The sequence below is a fragment of the Hemiscyllium ocellatum genome, chromosome 20 (genome assembly GCF_020745735.1).
Source record: "Hemiscyllium ocellatum isolate sHemOce1 chromosome 20, sHemOce1.pat.X.cur, whole genome shotgun sequence".
In the NCBI taxonomy this organism is placed as follows: Eukaryota; Metazoa; Chordata; class Chondrichthyes; order Orectolobiformes; family Hemiscylliidae; genus Hemiscyllium; species Hemiscyllium ocellatum.
This window is the reverse complement of record NC_083420.1, coordinates 7,932,599-7,952,115: the sequence shown is the minus strand read 5'-3', so window position 1 is coordinate 7,952,115 and position 19,517 is coordinate 7,932,599. Positions and strand designations below refer to the sequence as shown.

General features: G+C 44.2%; 1 protein-coding gene across 1 annotated transcript; it reads left to right on the top strand.

Annotated features, from left to right (window-relative positions):
- Positions 1–3,112: 3,112 nt before the first annotated feature.
- On the top strand, positions 3,113–19,458 carry nme3 (NME/NM23 nucleoside diphosphate kinase 3). The gene is made up of 5 exons (XM_060840126.1): positions 3,113–3,209; positions 8,114–8,244; positions 12,710–12,811; positions 16,330–16,442; positions 18,447–19,458. The coding sequence occupies exons 1-5, from the start codon at positions 3,164–3,166 to the stop codon at positions 18,562–18,564; spliced, it is 510 nt and encodes a 169-aa protein (XP_060696109.1). The 5' UTR covers positions 3,113–3,163; the 3' UTR covers positions 18,565–19,458.
- The last annotated feature ends 59 nt before the right edge of the window (positions 19,459–19,517 follow it).

The following is a 19,517-nucleotide window of genomic DNA, read 5'->3' as shown; positions in this document are numbered from 1 at the left end:
TTTACTTTTCCAATTTGTTTTCGTTTTCTAAGAATTTGATCTTAAGTAGCTGTACCTCCCTGTACCCAGGGTGAAAGTGAGGATAGCGGATGCTGGAGAGTCAGAGTTGAAAAGTGTGGCACTGGAAGAGCACTGCAGGTTAGGCAGCATCTGAGGAGCAGGAGAGATGAGCCCTTACGCCCAAAATGTTGATTCTCCTGCTCCTAGGATGCTGCCTGATCTGCTGTGCTTTTCCAGTGCCACACTTTCAACTCTACCTTTGTACCCAAGATGGGACAGTAAACTTTTCACTGTATTCATTTGAATACATGATAATAAAGCTTATTCTATTCAATTAAAATGGACAATGACTGCTTCAACATCTGTGGAGTTGTGAATAGTGGTGAATGTTGTGAAACCATCAGCAAATATCCCACTTCAGACGTTATGACAGGGCAAGGTTGTTGATGAAGCTGAATATAGCTGGGCCAAGGACTCTACCCTGAGACACTCTTGCAGCAATATAATACTGAGATGACTGGCCTCCAATCACCACAGTCATTGTCCTTTATGGTAGGCACCTCTGTTTTTAAGATGGTTGCAAATGCTTCAACTTTGTTTTTTACACTGATGTGCTGGGGTTTCCCATCAATGAAAAGAGTGATGTGGATATTTGTGTAACCATTTCCTCCATTTAGTTAATTGTTCACTAGCATTTGTGGATATGGCAGAGGTGTAAGGCATAGATCTGATCCATATGCTATTTAGAATATAGGCGATGCTTATCATCGGGCATTCTAGCCACACCCAAGTTGATGCTTATTTTGGTTAAACCTCGTACTGCTTCTGGCATGACCTCCTGAATTCTCTACTAATCAAAAAAATATATTTGGATATTTTGGCATCCTGCAATTATAAACAAGTGCAAACTTGAATCCTTAAATTGGGTTGTTCACACTAATTAACTGCATCTTAATTGAGGGTAATGCTGCAACAGAGGGATAGATAGCCAATCTAAATCAGCTTTTCTAACTCTGTATTCACATTAAAGAAAAATTAAACCTTCAAAGATCCTCAAAATTGACCCCCAATGGTTCCAACCAGACTTTTAGAAGAACCAATCCCAGACTTTACAAATAATCAACTCCAGTCATCAGTCTGGAGCTTAAACAAAAGACTTAGCAATTTATTAACAGTACAAAAACTTCAGTCAAGCAATAGTAAACAATAAAGTACAGCAAACTTTGTCTTAACTGGTACCTTATGAACTGGCACTCATGATAAACTGGCAAAAACTATATACAGTAAATATTGGAAATTTACTGTATCATTGCAATCTCCACGAAGTCCGAGTAGTTAGTTAAGAGTGCCAGTGAGAAGACTCTGTGCTGGCTAGTGTTATTTAAGGCAAAGTTGCATTGTTATTTAATTGATTTAGGCTGTATATAAAGTATAACAGTGATATATATACTCCCTACATTATGTTTCTATTACTTAGTGTGGGTCTTTACATTGATTATGTGGACCTCTTGATCAACTGGAATATTTAAAATTCCCACTGACATTTTGTAAAGTTCCACTAACTCCAGGCGGTTTGCCGCCACCCTGTGAGGGTCTGTACTCTCCCAACATCATTAACCGTAGGAGGTATAAGGGAGACTCTGAGGATAAACCTATAAAGGAATTAAATCAAGTTGTGGTAATCGCTCGCCGTTCAGTTACTCTCCGGACGGACAACCAGCGACGTCGAGCGGGAAACCCGCCGAGGGACGGGCGACAGGTGACCGCAATCCTCCCAGCCACCGGGGGGCGCCCGCTGTGGCGGCATCAGTGTGATCGCACTCCTCCCAGCCACCGGGGGGCGCCCGCTGTGGCGGCATCAGTGTGATCGCACTCCTCCCAACCACCCGGGGGCGCCCGCTGTGGCGGCATCAGTGTGATCGCACTCCTCCCAACCACCCGGGGGCGCCCGCTGTGGCGGCATCAGTGTGATCGCACTCCTCCCAACCACCCGGGGGCGCCCGCTGTGGCGGCATCAGTGTGATCGCACTCCTCCCAACCACCCGGGGGCGCCCGCTGTGGCGGCATCAGTGCGATCGCACTCCTCCTAGCCACCCGGGGGCGCCCGCTGTGGCGGCATCAGTGTGAGCGCACTTATCCCAGCCACCGGGAGGCGCCCGCTGTGACCCTAGCAACGTGACCGCACTCCTAGCCGACGGGGGCACGCTCGGTGTGGCTGTATCAATGTGACCGCACACCTCCCAGCCGCCGGAGGGCGCTGCTGGGCGGTGTGGCTGTCTCAGTGAGACCACACTCCTCCCAGCCGCCAATGGCGCTCGCTGTGGCAATATCAATAATACCACCCTTCTCCCAGCCGACGGGGGCATGAACAGCATTCCATGGGTTGGGGGGGGGGGGGGGGGCGACGGTTGCTCGGTGTAGCGGTATCGGTGTGATCATCACTCCTCCCAGCCGCCAGAGGATGCACGACTTGGCATCGGTGGGACCATCTCTTCTCCCAGCCAATGAGGAGCTCTCTGTGTGGCCGTATATCAGTGTGATCGTACTCCTCCCATCCGCTCGGGGGCGCTCCCTGTGGATATATCAGTGTGATCATACTCCTTCCAACCGCCGGGGGCGCTCTGTGTGGCGGTAACAGTGTGACCGCATCCCTCCCAGCCGCCGGGGGGCGCTCCGTGTGGCGGCAACAGTGTGACCGCATCTCTCCCAGCCGTCGGGGGGCGCTCCGTGTGGCGGCAACAGTGTGACCGCATCCCTCCCAACCGCCGGGGGGCGCTCCGTGTGGCGGCAACAGTGTGACCGCATCTCTCCCAGCCGTCGGGGGGCGCTCCGTGTGGCGGCAACAGTGTGACCGCATCTCTCCCAGCCGTCGGGGGGCGCTCCGTGTGGCGGCAACAGTGTGACCGCATCCCTCCCAACCGCCGGGGGGCGCTCCGTGTGGCGGCAACAGTGTGACCGCATCTCTCCCAGCCGCCGGGGGGCGCTCCGTGTGGCGGCAACAGTGTGACCGCATCCCTCCCAGCCGCCGGGGGGCGCTCCGTGTGGATGTATCATGGAGGGCCGGGCCGCCGTGCGCGCTCCTTGGGGGCGGTGCTACAAGGGTGCGAGAGCGCGCGCGCGCGGCCGTCCTTTTCTCGGGTGGAGAGGCGCGGGGACGGCTGAGATGATCTGCGTGGCGTTGACCGCCTTTGCCTACTTGTTCCAGTCGGGTGAGAGCGGGGCTAGACTGGGGCTGAGGGGCCGAATACTAGCGAGGGGAGGCCGGGGCCCAGCCAACTCAATGAGAGAGCACTGAGGAGTCATCAGTCTACACCCAGTGTGTGCAGTGCATTTACATTCCGCACTGCTTGACAATATAATGAACCATATTAATTCACTCCACTGCAAGCAAGGGCCATTGCCTTTGCAGCATCTGCAGTGGTTTGCATAGCCTTAAAGTTATAGGCTATTCAAGGTCGCACAGTAATGGGAGGCATTCCCTCCTTTGCACAAAGGCTGGTCAATCTGGAAAATCTTCTGAAGTCAGAATATGATTGCACTTGAGAAGAGCAAGGAGGCTATGATTGAATTGCTGGAAAAGCTCAGCAGTAGCCAAGCTGGAGGCTGGAAGAACTCAGGCCAGGCAGCATCAGGAGGTGGAGAAGTTGACATTTCTGGTGTAATCTTTCTTCAGCTGCAAATGTGTTGCTGGTCAAAGCACAGCAGGCCAGGCAGCATCTCAGGAACAGAATGCTGCCTGGCCTGCTGTGCTTTGACCAGCAACACATTTGCAGCTGTGATCTCCAGCATCTGCAGACCTCATTTTTTACTCGAAGATTTTAATCTTTCTTCAGGACAGGTTACATCTTAATCACGGACTTGTTTACCTCCTGATGCTGCCTGGCTTGCTGTCTTCGTTCCAGCCTTCTGCCTGTCTACTTTGGATTCCAGCATCTGCAGGGTTTTTTTTTGTCTCTGGAAAAGCTCAGCAGGTCGGGCAGTACTTGTGGAGAGAAATCAGAGTTAACATTTCTGGTCAAGTGACCCTTCCTCAGAACAGAGGTAATAATGGAGATGTATATGACATTAGTTAGGCCACAGCTGGAGTACTGGGTCAGGTCTGGGCACCACACTTTAGGAAGGATGTGACTGAACTATAGAGGCTGCAGAGGGGATTCACCAAGACGTTTCCTAGACTGGAACAATTCAGCTAAGAAAAGAGACTAGATTGGCTGGGATTGTTTTCCTTTTGAGCAGAGAAGACTAACTTGAGAGTATTGATTGAGGTGTACAAAGTTATGAGGGAGATAGGGAAAAACCTTTCCCCTTACAGCCCTTTAGTGCAGCATGGTGGCTCAGTGATTAACACTGCTGCCTTACAGTACCAGCGACCCAGTTTTGATTCCAACCTCTGACGACTGCCTGTGTGGAGTTTGCCCATTCTCCCCGTGTCTGCATGGGTTTGTTTCCTCCCACAATCCAAAATGTGCAGGTCAGTTGAATTGGCCGTTCTAAATTGCCCATAGTGTTCATAGGTTAGGTGCGTTAGTCAGGGCTAAATATAGGATAGGGGAATGGGTCTGGGTGGGTTACTCTTCGGAGGGTCGGTGTGGACTTGGACCAAAGAGCCTGTTTCCACACTGTAGGGATTCTATGATTCATTTAAGGTAATGAGCAGGAGATTCAGAGAAAAAGAAAATTCACTCAGAGACTGGTGGGTTTCTGGAACACTCAAAACATTTAAGAATGAAGATGAGCACTTAACAATCCTAGCATTAAAGGTCATGAGTGCTGGAAATGGAATTAGAATAGAGGTGCGTTATGACCTTTGTGGACTTGATGGACTGTATCGTCTTTTTCTGTGCTTTGAAAACTCTATAACTCAAATTGAAATTTTCAAAATTGAACTGTTTAACTTATAAAATGGGTTCGTGATCCAGGGCAGGTAAATGGATTTAATTTGTGACCTATTTGAAAAGCTGAGCAAACAGATCTGAGAGGCTGAATGGCCTAATCCCTGCTCATCCAGATCACTACATGTAGAATAGGTCAATTTAAAAACATGATTGTTAGCAACCAAGTATTTCTTAGTGGACCAAGTCGAATAATTATGGCTCATCTTATGCGTTCAAGGCTCCCAATAGTGACTGGAGATCAAAATTAAGGCTAATACTTGAGCAGTACTGAGGGAATGCTTCACTGTTTGAAGGTTAGTACTGTGAGAGTGCAGTACTGTCAGAGGTACCATCTTCCACATGCTCCATTTACCAACTCCGCTAAATGTAGAGGAGTGAACTGTTTGAAGGAGATACAGGGGAGTTCTCATTGATTTAAAAACAGACACTCAACAGATCTAACAGCATACGTGGTGTGAGACAGACACTTAATGTTTTGAGTCCAATATGACTCCTCTTAGAAACAGAAAGCTCTCGATATTGTTTCAAATTTCAAGCATCTGTCATATTTGTTGCTGCCTAATATTTATTTTTGATTAACATCATTAAAATAAAACTTGTCGTCTGCAAGGTGTTAGAAAGGATTCTGAGGGATAGGATTTATGACCATCTGGAAGAGCATGGCTTGATTAAATGCAGTCAACACGGCTTTGTGAGGGGCAGGTCATGCCTCACAAACCTTATCGAGTTCTTTGAGGATGTGACTAGAAACGTTGATGAGGGTCGAGCTGTGAATGTGGTGTATATGGACTTCAGCAAGGCATTTGATAAGGTTTCCCATGGTAGGCTCATTCAGAAGGTCAGGAGGAATGGGATTCAGGGGAACATAGCTGTCTGGATGCAGAATTGGCTGGCCAACAGAAGACAGCGAGTGATAGTAGAAGGAAAATATTCTGCCTGGAAGTTTGTGGTGAGTGGTGTTCCACAGGGCTCTGTCCTTGGGCCTCTACTGTTTGTAATTTTTATTAATAACTTGGATGAGGGGATTGAAGGATGGGTCAGCAAGTTTGCAGACGACACAAAGGTTGGAGGTGTCATTGACATGACAGTATAGAGGGCTGTTGTAGGCTGCAGCGGGACATTGACAGGATGCAGAGATGAGCTGAGAGGTGGCAGATGGAGTTCAACCTGGATAAATGCGAGGTGATGCGTTTTGGGAGGTGGAATTTGAAAGCTGAGTACAGGATTACGGATAGGATTCTTGGCAGTGTGGAGGAACAGAGGGATCTTGGCGTGCAGATACATAGATCCCTTAAAATGGCCACCCAAGTGGACAGGGTTGTTAAGAAAGCATATGGTGTTTTGGCTTTCATTAACAGGGGGATTGAGTTTAAGAGTCATGAGATCTTGTTGCAGCTCCATAAAACTTTGGTTAGACCGCACTTGGAATACTGCGTCCAGTTCTGGTCGCCCTATTATAGGAAAGGTGTGGATGCTTTGGAGAGGATTCAGAGGAGGTTTACCAGGATGCTGCCTGGACTGGAGGGCTTATCTTATGAGGAGAGGTTGACTGAGCTCGGACTTTTTTCATTGGAGAAAAGGAGGAGGAGAGGGGACCTAATTGAGGTTTACACAATAATGAGAGGCATAGATAGAGTTGATAGCCAGAGACTATTTCCCAGGGCAGAAATGACTAACATGAGGAGTCATAGTTTTAAGCTGGTTGGAGGAAAGTATAAAGGAGATGTCAGAGGCAGGTTCTTTACACAGAGTTGTGAGAGCATGGAATGCGTTGCCAGCAGCAGTTGTGGAGGTAGGGTCATTGGGGACATTTAAGAGACTCCTGGACATGCATATGGTCACAGAAATTTGAGGGTGCATACATGAGGATCAATGGTCGGCACAACATCGTGGGCTGAAGGGCCTGTGCTGTACTGTACTGTTCTATGTAAAAGAACTGAGGTTGCTGAAGATCTGAAACAGGCCAGAATTGCTGAAGAAACTTAGCAGATCTGGCAGCATCAATGGAGAGAAAGCAGAGTTAATGTGTCAAGTCCAGTGACCCTTCCTCGGAACTGCTTTTACTAGGGAAAGGTGATGTTTATGCAGGTGATTGGGTTGGGAGTAGAAAAGAGTGAGCAGATAGGTGGAGATGGAGCCCAGAGAGAGAGAGAGAGAAGGGAAGTTAGGCAGACCATGAGGTGGTTGATAATAAGTCAAGGAAGAAGAAAAGCTGATAACGGGGACAATGAAAACCAAAAGAAATGGGGACGCTGTAAATTCGAAACAAACAGAAGTTGCTGGAAAAGCTCAGCATGTCTGGCAGCAGCTGTGAAGAGGAAGTGTCACTGGACCTTAAACATTAACTCTGATTTCTGTTCACGGATTGTGCTGGACCTGCTGAGTTTTTCCAGCAACTTCTATTTTTGGTTCTCATGGGGACAATGATTAGTAGGAAATAGGTTGACTGAGCTGCCAGAGGATGTGGTGGAGGCTGGTACAATTGCAACATTTACGAGGCAGTTGGATGGGTATATGAATAGGAAGGGTTTGGAGGGATATGGGCCGGGTGCTGGCAGGTGGGACTAGATGGGGTGCGATATCTGGTCGGCATGGACGGGTTGGACCGAAGGGTCTGTTTCCATGCTGTACATCTCTGACTCTATGCTGAGAGCATCGTTGAAAAGTGTAGCGTTGGAAAAGCACAGCAGGTCAGGCAGCAACCACGAAGCAGGAGAGTCTGTGTTTCGGGCATAAGCCCTTCATCAGGAATGCTCAAAACGTCGACTCTCCTGCTCCTCGGATGCAGCCTGACCTTCTGTGCTTTTCCAGCGCTACACTTTTCCACTCTGAACTCCAGCATCTGCAGCCCTCATTTTCTCCTGTGCTGAAAGAAGCCCATGTCATGACAGGGCCTGGGGTGTGAGGGTGGGTGAAGGATGTCGGAGATGTTCTGGCTCTAAAATGATTGAACTCTATATTCAGCCCATGTCCCTAAATGGAAAATGAGATGCTGTTCTTCCAGCTTGCGCTGAGCCTAGCTGGGGTGTTGCCTCACTAAAACGTTATCACGTTAGTCTTTGTGGGACCATACTGTGTACAACTTGGCTGCCACGTTTACCACATTACAACACTGCTAGCATGCTTGATACTGCACTCTGGATGCTCTCGTGGTTTGTGAAAGGTGTGTTACAAATGTGAAACTTCTAAAATGTCTGCATTTTCTATTCACTTCTCAGTAATCACTGGGATACATGAGCGCACTTTTGTAGCTATCAAACCAGATGGAGTTCAGCGACGGCTGATCGGAGAAATCATACGGAGGTTTGAGCAGAAGGGATTTAAACTGGTTGGAATGAAAATATTGCAGGTACAGTGCCCCGTGTTCCTTGGCCTGGTGAAGTATAGGTGTAATTTAGTACAAGTAGGTACTATTTCTGTATGCATGTAGGTCATGAAAAAAAGAGTATCTTTTAAAATGGACAGAGTTTCTCATCAAGACAGTGATGTTTTTTGAGCTGAGTGATGGTCAATACCTTTGTTTTCTAAGAAAAGGACTAGCACCAGGCTATTTAATCTGGGAGCCTGCTTCATCATTAAGTTTGTTCTTGTCTGATGTCCAGTCCCAACTTGGTTTTCTTCGATCATTCGAGGTTAGTGTGGGGCTGGAAAAGCACAGCAGGTCAGGCAGCACCCCAGGAGCAGGAAAATCAACGTTTCGGGCAAAACCCTTCACCAGGAATGAGGCTCTGACTCTAATCTCCAGCATCTGCAGTACCCACTTCTGCCTTTTTACTTTCATTCTCCATTTCTCTTAATTCACCCAGAACCCAAAATACATTCGGCAGTGACCATCCATACCTATCTGAGAATTTCAAAGATTCAACCACACTTTGAAAGTATTTCTCCTAGTCTCGGTTGCCCCATGTTCTTGATTCTTCAGTCAAGGGAAACATTTTCTTTATATCTACCTTTTCCATTCAGAGGCAGAACGAGTACAACTCTGCAACACTAGAGAAACTCAACATGAGGCCACAGCACACTGCATGTTGTCTACAGATGTGCTGCAGTAACTGAGTAATGCTCCAAAAACACCTTCCCACACGCGGCCTCCATCACATGGGCAGCAGATACGTGGGCAAACCATCAACTTGCAAGTTCCCTTCCCAGTCATTCACCATCCTGACTTGGAACTGTATCACTGTTTCTTCAGTGTGTGACAATGCTGCTGCTTCAACAAGGTTATGTTGTCCTTGGTTTTTTTTCAGGAGGGATTGTAAAAAGCAGAGGTTCCAGTTTGTCTAGGATCAGGCCACTTTGATGATGGCTAACAGATACTGCCTAAGGCAACAAGCGGGAAATGGGTTTTTAGGGTTTTTTTTCAAAATACTTGTACTATGAAAGGGGGTTGGCCAGTTCTCCCAGCTCAGGGATGTTTTTACTTTGGTTTAGTTGTCGCAGTTAGAAACTGCAGAGGGGCGTGGGAGAGAAAGCTGCTGCAGTGAAGAGGCTCCATGCTTCAGCCAGTGAACTCTGGCTGATTCCCTCTGCCATCTCTGTCTCACCTCTCTGTAAAAACCTTTGTTTGAATTTACCTTTTGGTAAGAGGTGTTTTATGGGATGATACAAGAAATTGGAACAGCTCCTTTGTTAAGTTGCGGGGTTATCATGTCATTCAGGTTTTCAAATACTTGCTCTAAATTCTGTTTTCTTTTGTTTGTGTTTCATTCGGTGGTGAGTAAATAAATTCTGTTTCACTTAAAGCTGAGTGGTTTGACCAGCTGCATCACTCCTGGGATATCCACCTTGCATTTGCCTAAAACAACAGTCTTTGGCTCTGGGTTTATCGGCTCAGAGTTTGATCTGGACACATTGGCTGGGGTGTAATTACTGTACACCGACTGAGAGTGAAAAACGACCCAAACCTGCAGGAAAATCCTCTACCAACACATTGTTCAGGCTGAGCAGATTAACAATGCTTAGATTAGCTTGCAGACTAGCACCATCTTGTATGGAAAATGTCTCTCGAAGAGGAAGAGATTAGTTACAGCACAGAATGTGCCCATTCACCCCTTCACTCCTTTGGCCCTTTTGAAGGAGTAGTCCACCTAGAGCCAATGCTTTCCCCAGAGATGGACAAGTGTTTTCACTCAAGATAATGATTTAATTTCCTGTTAAAAATCTCCATTGAATCTACACTGACCACACTCCCAAACAGTCCAGATCTGATCCTCTCGCTGGGTGAGAATATTTCTCTTTGCTCACCATTTCCTTTTCTTACTAATTATTTCATGCTTCCCAATCCTTCACCAGTGGGAGGTTCTCTCCCAAGCACACTGTGCAGAAACCGCGTATTTGGAAGTTTCGGTGTTTATCCTTATAGCCTTTTGAAACAGGAACATATTTGCATTTTCCAGTCCCAGGGCACTGCCTTCTACAGGAACAGCAATAAATGCGGGTCCAGCCAGTGACGCCCACATCCCACAGACGGGTCGAAAAAATGTCTAAGGGAGATTTTGGTCAGGGAGTGTAGGGGGCCAGGTGTCACCTTGGATGCTGCTGTAACATTCAACGTGTCGGGGTACGTCGCACCTTTGGCGATGAGCTTTACGTCCTCACTGTCCACTGGAGTAGTGCAGGATGATTGGAGGGTGGCAAATGTTAATCCTTTGTTCAAGAAAAGGAATAGGGATGACCCTGGGAATTACAGCCCAAGCAGTCTTGCATCAGTGGTGGGCAAAGTATGGAGACGATTCTGAGAGACAGGATTTATGATTATTTAGAAACCCATAGTTTAATTAGAGATCGTCAGCCTGGCTTTGTGAGGGGCAGGTCATGCCTCACAAGTATTATTGAATTCTTCGAGGATGTGACAAAACATGTTGCTGAAGGTAGAGCAGTGGATGTGGTGTACATGGATTTTAGCAAGGCGTTTGATAAGGTTCCCCATGATAGGCTCATTCAGAAAGTAAGGAGGCATGGAATCCAAGGAAATTTGGCTGTCTGAATACAGAATTGGCTGGCCCATAGAAGACAAGGTGGTGGTAGATGGAAAGTATTCAGCCTGGTGCTTGGTGACCAGTGGTGTTCCATGGGGATCTGTTCTGGGACCTCTGCTCTTTGTGATTTGTATAAATGACATAAATGAGGAAGTGGAAAGGTGGGTTAGTAAGTTTGCCAATGATGTGAAGGTTGGTGGAGTTCTGGATAGTGTTGTTGTAAGTTACAACAAGACATTGGACAGGCATATGGATGTACATGGAATAGTGTAGGTGGGATGGGCTTCAGATTAATATGACAGGGCGGCACAACCTTGAGGGCTGAAGGGCCAGTACTGCGCTGTAATGTTTTATGTTCTATATTGACAGGATACAGATGTAGAGGTGGCAGATGGAATTCAATCTATAAAAGTGTGAAGTGATTCATTTTGGAATGTCGAATTTGAATGCAAAATACAAGCTTAAAGGTAGGACTCTTGGCTTTGTGGAGGAACAGAGGGATCTTGGCATTCATATCCATAGATCCCTCAAAGTTGGTGCAGAGGAGATTTATCAGGATGCTGCCTCGGCTGGAGGGTATGTCTAATGAAGAAAGGTTGAGGGAACTAGGGCTTTTCTCATCAGAGCGAAGCTGGATGAGAGGTGACTTGATGGAGGTGTGCAAGAATATGAGAGACATTGATAGAGTGGATAGTCAGAGACTTATTCCCAGGATGGAAATGTCTGTCATGCGGGGGTGTAATTTTAAGGTAATCGGAGGAAAGTCTAGGGGAGATGTCAGAGGTAGAACCTTTACTTGGAGAGTGGTGGGTGCATGGAATGCACTGCCGGTGATGGTAGTAAAGTCAGAGACATTAGGGACATTTAAATGACTCTTGATAGGCACATGGAAGTTAGTACAATGAAGAGTATGTAGGGTAATCTGATCTTAGCGTAGGATAAAAGGCTGGCACAACGTCAAGGGCCAAAGGGCCTGTACTGTGCTGTAATGTTCTATGTTCCTAAAAGTTAGGGCCTGGGCTACTTTATGTTTTGAAGGTGTCTGGCCTGGTTCTTGAGTGTCACCGGGTAAAATCTTGGAACTGCCTTCTAACAGCATTGTCAGTATCCCTGCACCACAAGTACTACAATGGTTTAAGAAAACAGTGTACCCCAATTTCTCCAAGGCAGCTACGGACGGGCAATAAAGAACAGCTCAGCTAATGGCACCAATGTCACATGAATAAATGGATAAAAATGTTCACTTTATTTTTATTTATGTTTAAATAACTGGCTCACATTCATAATCGAGTTTACACATTTTCTGTGGGAAGCCTGGCACAATGGGCCAAAAAATTTTTATTTCATTACCTTGTCTAAATAGGTGGATTGGCCATGCTAAATTGCCTGTAGCGTCCAGGGATGTGCCGGTCAGGTGGATTAGCCATGGGAAATGCAGCGTTACAGGGATGGGGTGGGATATTCTTCGGAGGGTCATTGTGGAATCGATGGGCCAAATGGCCTGCTTCAACGCCGTAGGGATTCTTTGATAACTACTCGCACTGTGTCACAACACTGAGCTGATCTTTGTAAGCGTTTCCCAGTATTAAATACTTTAGTAAATTCATTCCAATAGACAGTGCTTTGTATATGTAGTAATGAGTGGCAATTCTTAAACTTGGAGAGAAATCAAATAGGTTGTACAAAAATGCTTAGGAAAAAAAACTGAGTATTTTGATATATGTTTTGCTGCTGTGCTGTTCAAGAATATGCTTTATAATGCTCAAAAAGGTTTTATATTTTGCTACAATGCTTAATAGATTGGGACTAATATGCAACATGAATTTTTTTTTTAAGGCTTCGGAAAACCTGCTCAAAGATCACTACATTGACCTCAAAGATCGTCCTTTCTATAATGGATTGGTGAAATACATGAGCTCCGGCCCTTTAGTCGCTATGGTATGTTAAAGCATTTAGTATTTTCTAAGCCTTTTACCTGGCACTCATCAGGACAGTTTGCAGGAATACCAAGTTCAGAGGAAATCATCGTTTATACTGTATGTGAAGACAGTGTTGATCATTTTGCCAATGAACTGTCACTGTTAGAGAAGTTGGATATTCTCAAACTGGATAACATTTGTTGGATAATCCTGAATCTGTGAAGAATTGCGCTAACAACCAATTTAGAACGCACTTCAGGATATTACAGTGCAGTGCAGTGTTAGCTATATGTATTGTTACACGGTTTCCTACTCTTTACAAACAGAGAGAACATGTACCTGCACTGCACCCGTTTCACCCCAATATAAAGGCAGTGGCCTGAAGAATTAACCATTCCGAGTCATGGGGAGGCAGGCGTATATTGATAATGACACTGGACTAGTAACCCAGAACACTCAGCAACAAGTTCTGGGATCATGGCAGATGGTCAAATTTGAATTCAGTAAAATTCTGGAATTTTAAAAAAAACACTAGCCTATTGCTCGTGCTGATTGTTGTCAAAACTGATCCAGTTTGCAAATTTTCCTTTCGGGAAGAAAAGTCTACATTCTCACCTGGTCTGGCCGATACAGGGGAGGCAGCAGTCTTGTGGCATTATTCCTGGACTGTTAATCCAAAGACCCAAGTAATAATCTGAAAACCTGAGTGCAAATCATGTTATGGCAGATGGTGGAATTTGAATTTAGTACAAAAATAAATCTGGAATTAAGAGTCCACCATAGGAATGATGTTAAACTTGAAAGATTCGGAAAAGACTTGCAGGGATGTTGCCAGGGTTGGAGCTATAGGGAGAGGCTGAATCAGCTGGGGCTGTTTTCCCTGGAGCGTCAGAGGCTGAGGGGTGACCTTATAGAGGTTTATAAAATCATGAGGGGCATGGATAGGGTAAATAGACAAGGTATTTTACCTGGGATGGGGGAGTCCAGAACTAGAGGGGCTTAGATTGAAGGCGAGAGGGGAAAGGGACCCCCTTTTCATGCAGACTGTGGTATGTGTGGGGAACGAGCTGCAAGAGGAAGTGGTGGCGGCTGGTACAAATACAACATTTAAAATGCATCTAGATGGGTATATGAATTGGAACAGTTTAGAGGGATATGGGCCAAGTGCTGGCAAATGGAGACTGGATTAGTTTAGGGTAACTGGGTTGGCACAGACGAGTTGGGCTGAAAGGGTCTGTTTCCGTGCTGTGCGTCTCTATGACTCTGACTGTATTGGTGAATGTTAGAAAAACCCATCTGGTTCACTCATGTCCAATAAAGAAGGAAAATGCCTTCCTTGGACTGGCCTACATGTAACTCTAAACCACAACAATGTGGTTGACTCTAAACTGCCCTCTGGGCAATTAGGGATGGGCAAGAAGTGCTGGCCTAGCCAGCCATGAATGAATTTTTGCAAATATGTAATTCCAGACCCACAATGATGTGGTTGACTCTTCTCTGTTTTCGGGTCTGTTAGGGGTGGGAAATAAATGCTGATCCAGCTCACAACCCCCAACCTCTTCTTAATGAATGTCAACCTGTCTGTTTTAAAAGTTTAACTCTTGACAGTTAACTGTTAATCATCAGCATTATCCACAGTAACATCTCTCACCATCAAAGTCCACTTGCCTACTAATCAACATGCGCCTCTTACAAATTGTAAAAAATTGCTTTTCTCCTGAGGTTATTCATGTAAATTGTCCTGATGAGTGCAAGTTGAAAAGTTTTGACAAAATGTATTTTTTCCATTTATACTATACTTTCCTTTTAATTCACTTGTTCTGCTCCTCCTCGTCAAAGCAATCTGCATCTTTTTTGAGGTAAAAGAAGCAGCTGACTGACTCCTTCTCCAGTGACACTTAGATCACTATAAGTTGACCAAAACACCCTGAGTTGTCATCATATTTTTAACTATTGAGGTTGGGGAAGAGGGATGGAACAGTTCCTCCCTGCCTCTCATTGATAATGTGATAGGAATTGAGAATAATTAAGTAATAAATTGTAGGATCAAAGTTCTATTGCTTATTGGTGTAGTATATTTGTGTATCAGCCTCATGAAAGTTGGAATGAAATATTACCTAATTTATATTTAATATTTAATAATGTCAAGCATAGAAACACTAATATTGACCATTAAAAATTGATAAAGGATAGAGTTGGTCTATTCTTGAGCAGCTTTTGTGAACAACATGAGCAAATTCATCTAAATAATTAAAAGGCACCTTTTAATAATTACAGTGAGTATCCTTACCCTAACAGCAATCCTCAAAATAATCACCTCTCCCAGTGCCTGATTTTAAATGTTTTTGATACAGCTACAGAGCAGAACATTTTGTGCATCTGTTTTAGACAGGCTTTTACAATGAATGATTAAAATTAAATACCTTGCAGGGAATTATCCCAAAGTATTAAAAACAAAATAAAAACAGCAAGGGCTAGGGTAACTCTGCAGGTCTTGTAGTATTTCTGGAGAGAGAAACAGTTAACATTGAGTTCAATAAGACCTCTTAGGAACCAAAAGTGAATTTTGTGGTAGAGAGTAGGGTGAAAACCAAATGATAAAGTGCTCCTAATTTTTTAAATACCCACTTATTAAAAATGCCAAAAAAGTAACTCCTACAATTGGGTGACTTTTATTTTTAAACCATGCCTCTACTAATGTCAATGTGAAAAGTTCCTATCTTCGGACTTCATCACTTGTACAAACTAGTTTGAGCAGAATTTTCAGGTTAGCACAGGTCTTTCTGATATTTACAAGAGTTGAATGGCAATGATTTTGGAATTTATAGTTTGCTCAGCATCCTTGACTAAAAGGTAAGAGATTTATTGAGATTCTTGCCCCAGATTGCTATCAAGTGATCCATGTTGGAAAAAGGCTCATTGAACAGTGGATTAGGCCAGAGTGAAGTCTTCCATTGTCCAGGCCAACTGTTGAGAATGAAGCACCTGGCCCAGTATATCAGCATATTGAGAGGAAAGAAAGTGAAAATTGTGTCGAGGGGAAGAATTTTAAATTGCATAAATAGTATTACACTACTGTCGTAGAACTCAAGGTTAATGTAAGATTTTATAGTCCAAGAAATCAGTTATTATTTCATCTGTCTCATTATAGGTTGATTATTGCACTTAAATACAGTTTTCAGAATAGAATGTTTTGTACACAGTTTGCATGTCAGCACAGAAACGTGAGTTTGATAAATTGTCTTGTTTATGGATGTAGGTTTGCTCGCTGAGCTGGAAGGTTCATTTTCAGATGTTTCATCACCATACTAGGTAACGTCATCAGTCAGGCTCCAGAGGAAGCCTTCATGTGGAGCTCACTGAAGATGTTACCTAGTATGGTGATGAAATGTCTAAAAATGAACCTTCCAGCTCAGTGAGTAAATCCATATCCCAAGCCTCAAACTGAGCTACAAATCTTCTCAAAACTCGCTGTCGTGTTTGTTTCACAAGATAATACTACTCTGTTACTGACTTGCGTTTCCTCATCATTTTCAGGTATGGCAAGGACTGGATGTTGTCAAAATCACTCGGGCCATGATGGGAGAGACCAACCCTGCAGATTCTGCACCAGGCACTATCAGAGGAGACTTCTGTGTCGAAGTGGGCAGGTGGGTATTTTCTTGATCTCAAACGTTTTAGCAGAAACTGAGACTAATTCTTTGCTGAATGGAATGCACTCTTTAGATCTGATTCAATATCTTCTGAAAGAGCCAAACAATTCATTTGTTTTTAAGCTGAAATGTGTTTCCTGCATTATTTGAGAAAGGTGAGAGAGACCAGAGAATGATAGACAGGCTGTCTAACACAAGTGTGCCGAAATGACTACTTCAAGTTAATGATGGTTAGTGTCTCAGCACATGGAACATTTTCAGTTGATCACTGGATCCATAAAGGTTGGATCCTGATTGAATGATTTGAAGGAATGAATGAATGTCATGTGGACTTCCAGAAGGTAGTTGATAGATTCCTTCTTTAGTGGTTGAGTGGTAGGAGACAGGTAACCCAAGTGGCAGGGCAGGAATAAAGGTGTCCTGCAAGGGCATGTTTTAGGGTCTCAACCTTGCACTGTATTCAGTAATGATGGATAATGCTGTTGCATATGTTTTCAAAGTATACACAGCACAGCAACAGATCGTATGGCCCACCTTGTCCACACTGGCATTTTTACTGTATTCAATCTCAACCTTCTTGGTTCATCTATATCTATTACTGTATGTCTCCATTCCAGTCATCTTCATCTGCTTATCTAGTCTCCCCTTATACGCACTTCAGCCTCTAAGTTCCAGACAACTTTACTTTCTCACCAGTCTGAGTAAAGGATTTCCTCTGAACTTCCCGTTGGGTTCCTTAGTGACTATCTTCTATTGATATAGCTTTTACCCACAAGAAAAAATCTCCCTGTATCAGTTCTTTTATAGTAATAAATTTTAAGATCTGTTATGATCATATTACTTAGCAGAGTGGGCTCAGAGGGCTGAATTGTGTACTCCTACTCCTAGTTCTGCAAATCGCTGATGGTAAACACCTCAAATAGTTTGCTTCTTGGCTTCTTTCCAGAAGAAAAATTCCTGTCAGTCCTTTCCCAATATCACATATATCTTCACCCCCCTGGTATCTCAGGCTGGATAGAAAGCCACTTATCCACGTTTCCCACTGACACACAGATAATGGTGTCAGTAGTAAAGCTGGAAACTTAATTACAACGATATTAATGGATTCAGGTAAATTGATTTTAGTATGAGTAAACATACCATCATCTGTGGTCCAAAAGCAGACGTCACATGATACCAGATTAGTCTAAAAAATGTGGTGCTGGAAAAGCACAGCTGGTTAGGCAGCATCCGAGGAGCAGGAGAGTCAACGTTTTGGGCATGAGCCCTTCATCAGGACACCAGGTTATAGTCCAACAGGTTTATTTGGAATGTGATTAGTATAAGAGTCACATGCCCAGGGTCCAACCAAATTAACAACTCTTACACCTATCATGTTATTGCCAGCCATTTGATTTGTCTCCAGAACCATCTTGTTTTTAATTGGTTGTAATTATCCCTGCTGTAATTGGATTCTAGGTCATCCCTTGTATTCAGCTGTTAACGCTTTACTCTCACCGTCTGACACTCATCCAGGCTAATGATTAATGGAAATCCCAGGATAGTGGAGGATTCAGTGATGGTGATGCCATTGAATGTCAGAAGGTGATAGTTAATCATCTTTTATTGGAGATGGTCACTGCCTGGCATTTTGTGGCAAGAATGGTATATGCCACTTGTCAACCCAAGCTGGGGTATTGTCCAAATAATGCTGCATTTTTGGACATGGACTGCTTTAGTATCTGAGGAGTCACAAATGTGTTGAACAATCATTTGGTGAACATCTCCACTTCTGACCTCATGATGGTGAGAAAGTAGTTGATGAAGCAGCTGAAGATGGTCTCTCTTCAGCTAAGCCTGGGATCAACTATGCGCAAGGTTACATGAAAGAATTACTAATGCTCAGAGCTGATACAGGCTTGATGGGCAGAATAACCTCCCTCTGTATTGTAACAATTCTGTGATGCAGTTTTAGAGACTCAAACGTTTAACTCGGTGTATTGATTTTGTTGTGTGATGCAGGAATGTAATCCATGGCAGTGATTCTGTGGAGAGTGCTGTACGTGAGATCTCTCTCTGGTTTCAGCCAGAGGAGCTAATCTGCTGGAATGACTGTGCTGCTGACTGGATCTATGAGTAAACCGGTCCCTTGTGACATCTCTCAGGAACAAGCCCATCAACACTGAAGTGCCATCATTGTAATGTCCATACCATGACTGCAGCAGATCTGTAGACCACTGAACTGTTCTTTCTGCAAGTTCTCTCAAAACTGTTACTTCCATGCAGGGACCTGGCTAAATTGAGCACAACCATATTACTGACATTTACCAAGAGAAGGTGTAGTTTAGGTGATTCTCAATCTGAACCATGAGCTTGGCTGTCTTCACACATGCAGATCTCCTCTGTATTTACACCATTTTTTTTACAAACAATCTTATTTTAACCTGTTACAGAAGTGAAAAGGACACAGTAATACTGGAGTGAGAGCAATCTAACCTAACCATGCTCAAGTGGAAATCTAAAGGCATTTAAATCCCTAATGCTGAAAGATGAAACTGTAATGGCCTGGTGCAGACTAGGGAAATAATCTAACAGTAAAACGCCATCTGACCTATTTGCATTTTTAGTCTGACTTGAAACAAGTTTGTAACCAGAATGTTGTAAAGTACTATTCAACCATTTATTAATGTCTGGAAATGCTAGATTCCTTCATTCTATTACATTTATTTTCCTACACAAGCCTACTTTGTGTAGGACACAAAGTGGCTAGTTTTTCATAAACAAGCTGCTTCTTTTAGAGACAATTAATAAATTGAACAGTCGTCAAATGATTCTTACTATTTGAAATTAGAGGGTCCCCTGTGTGGATGACACCTTTGTCATCATGAAACACAACAAATTAAAACAAACCCTTAAAGAACATCCTTATTGGTATAAATTTCAAAGAGTAAAAAATGAGGTCTGCAGATGCTGGAGATCACAGCTGAAAATGTGTTGCTGGTTAAAGCACAGCAGGTTAGGCAGCATCTCAGGAATAGGGAATTCGACGTTTCGAGCATAAGCCCTTCATTCCTGATGAAGGGCTTATGCTCG

Bases quoted from the DNA above. Each gene is read 5' to 3' on its own strand.
- nme3 (XM_060840126.1), top strand. From the start codon at position 3,164: ATGATCTGCGTGGCGTTGACCGCCTTTGCCTACTTGTTCCAGTCGG. The intron at 8,245-12,709 runs GTACAGTGCCCC...TTTTTTTTTAAG, and splicing joins TTGGAATGAAAATATTGCAG to GCTTCGGAAAACCTGCTCAA. The intron at 16,443-18,446 runs GTGGGTATTTTC...TGTGTGATGCAG, and splicing joins TTCTGTGTCGAAGTGGGCAG to GAATGTAATCCATGGCAGTG.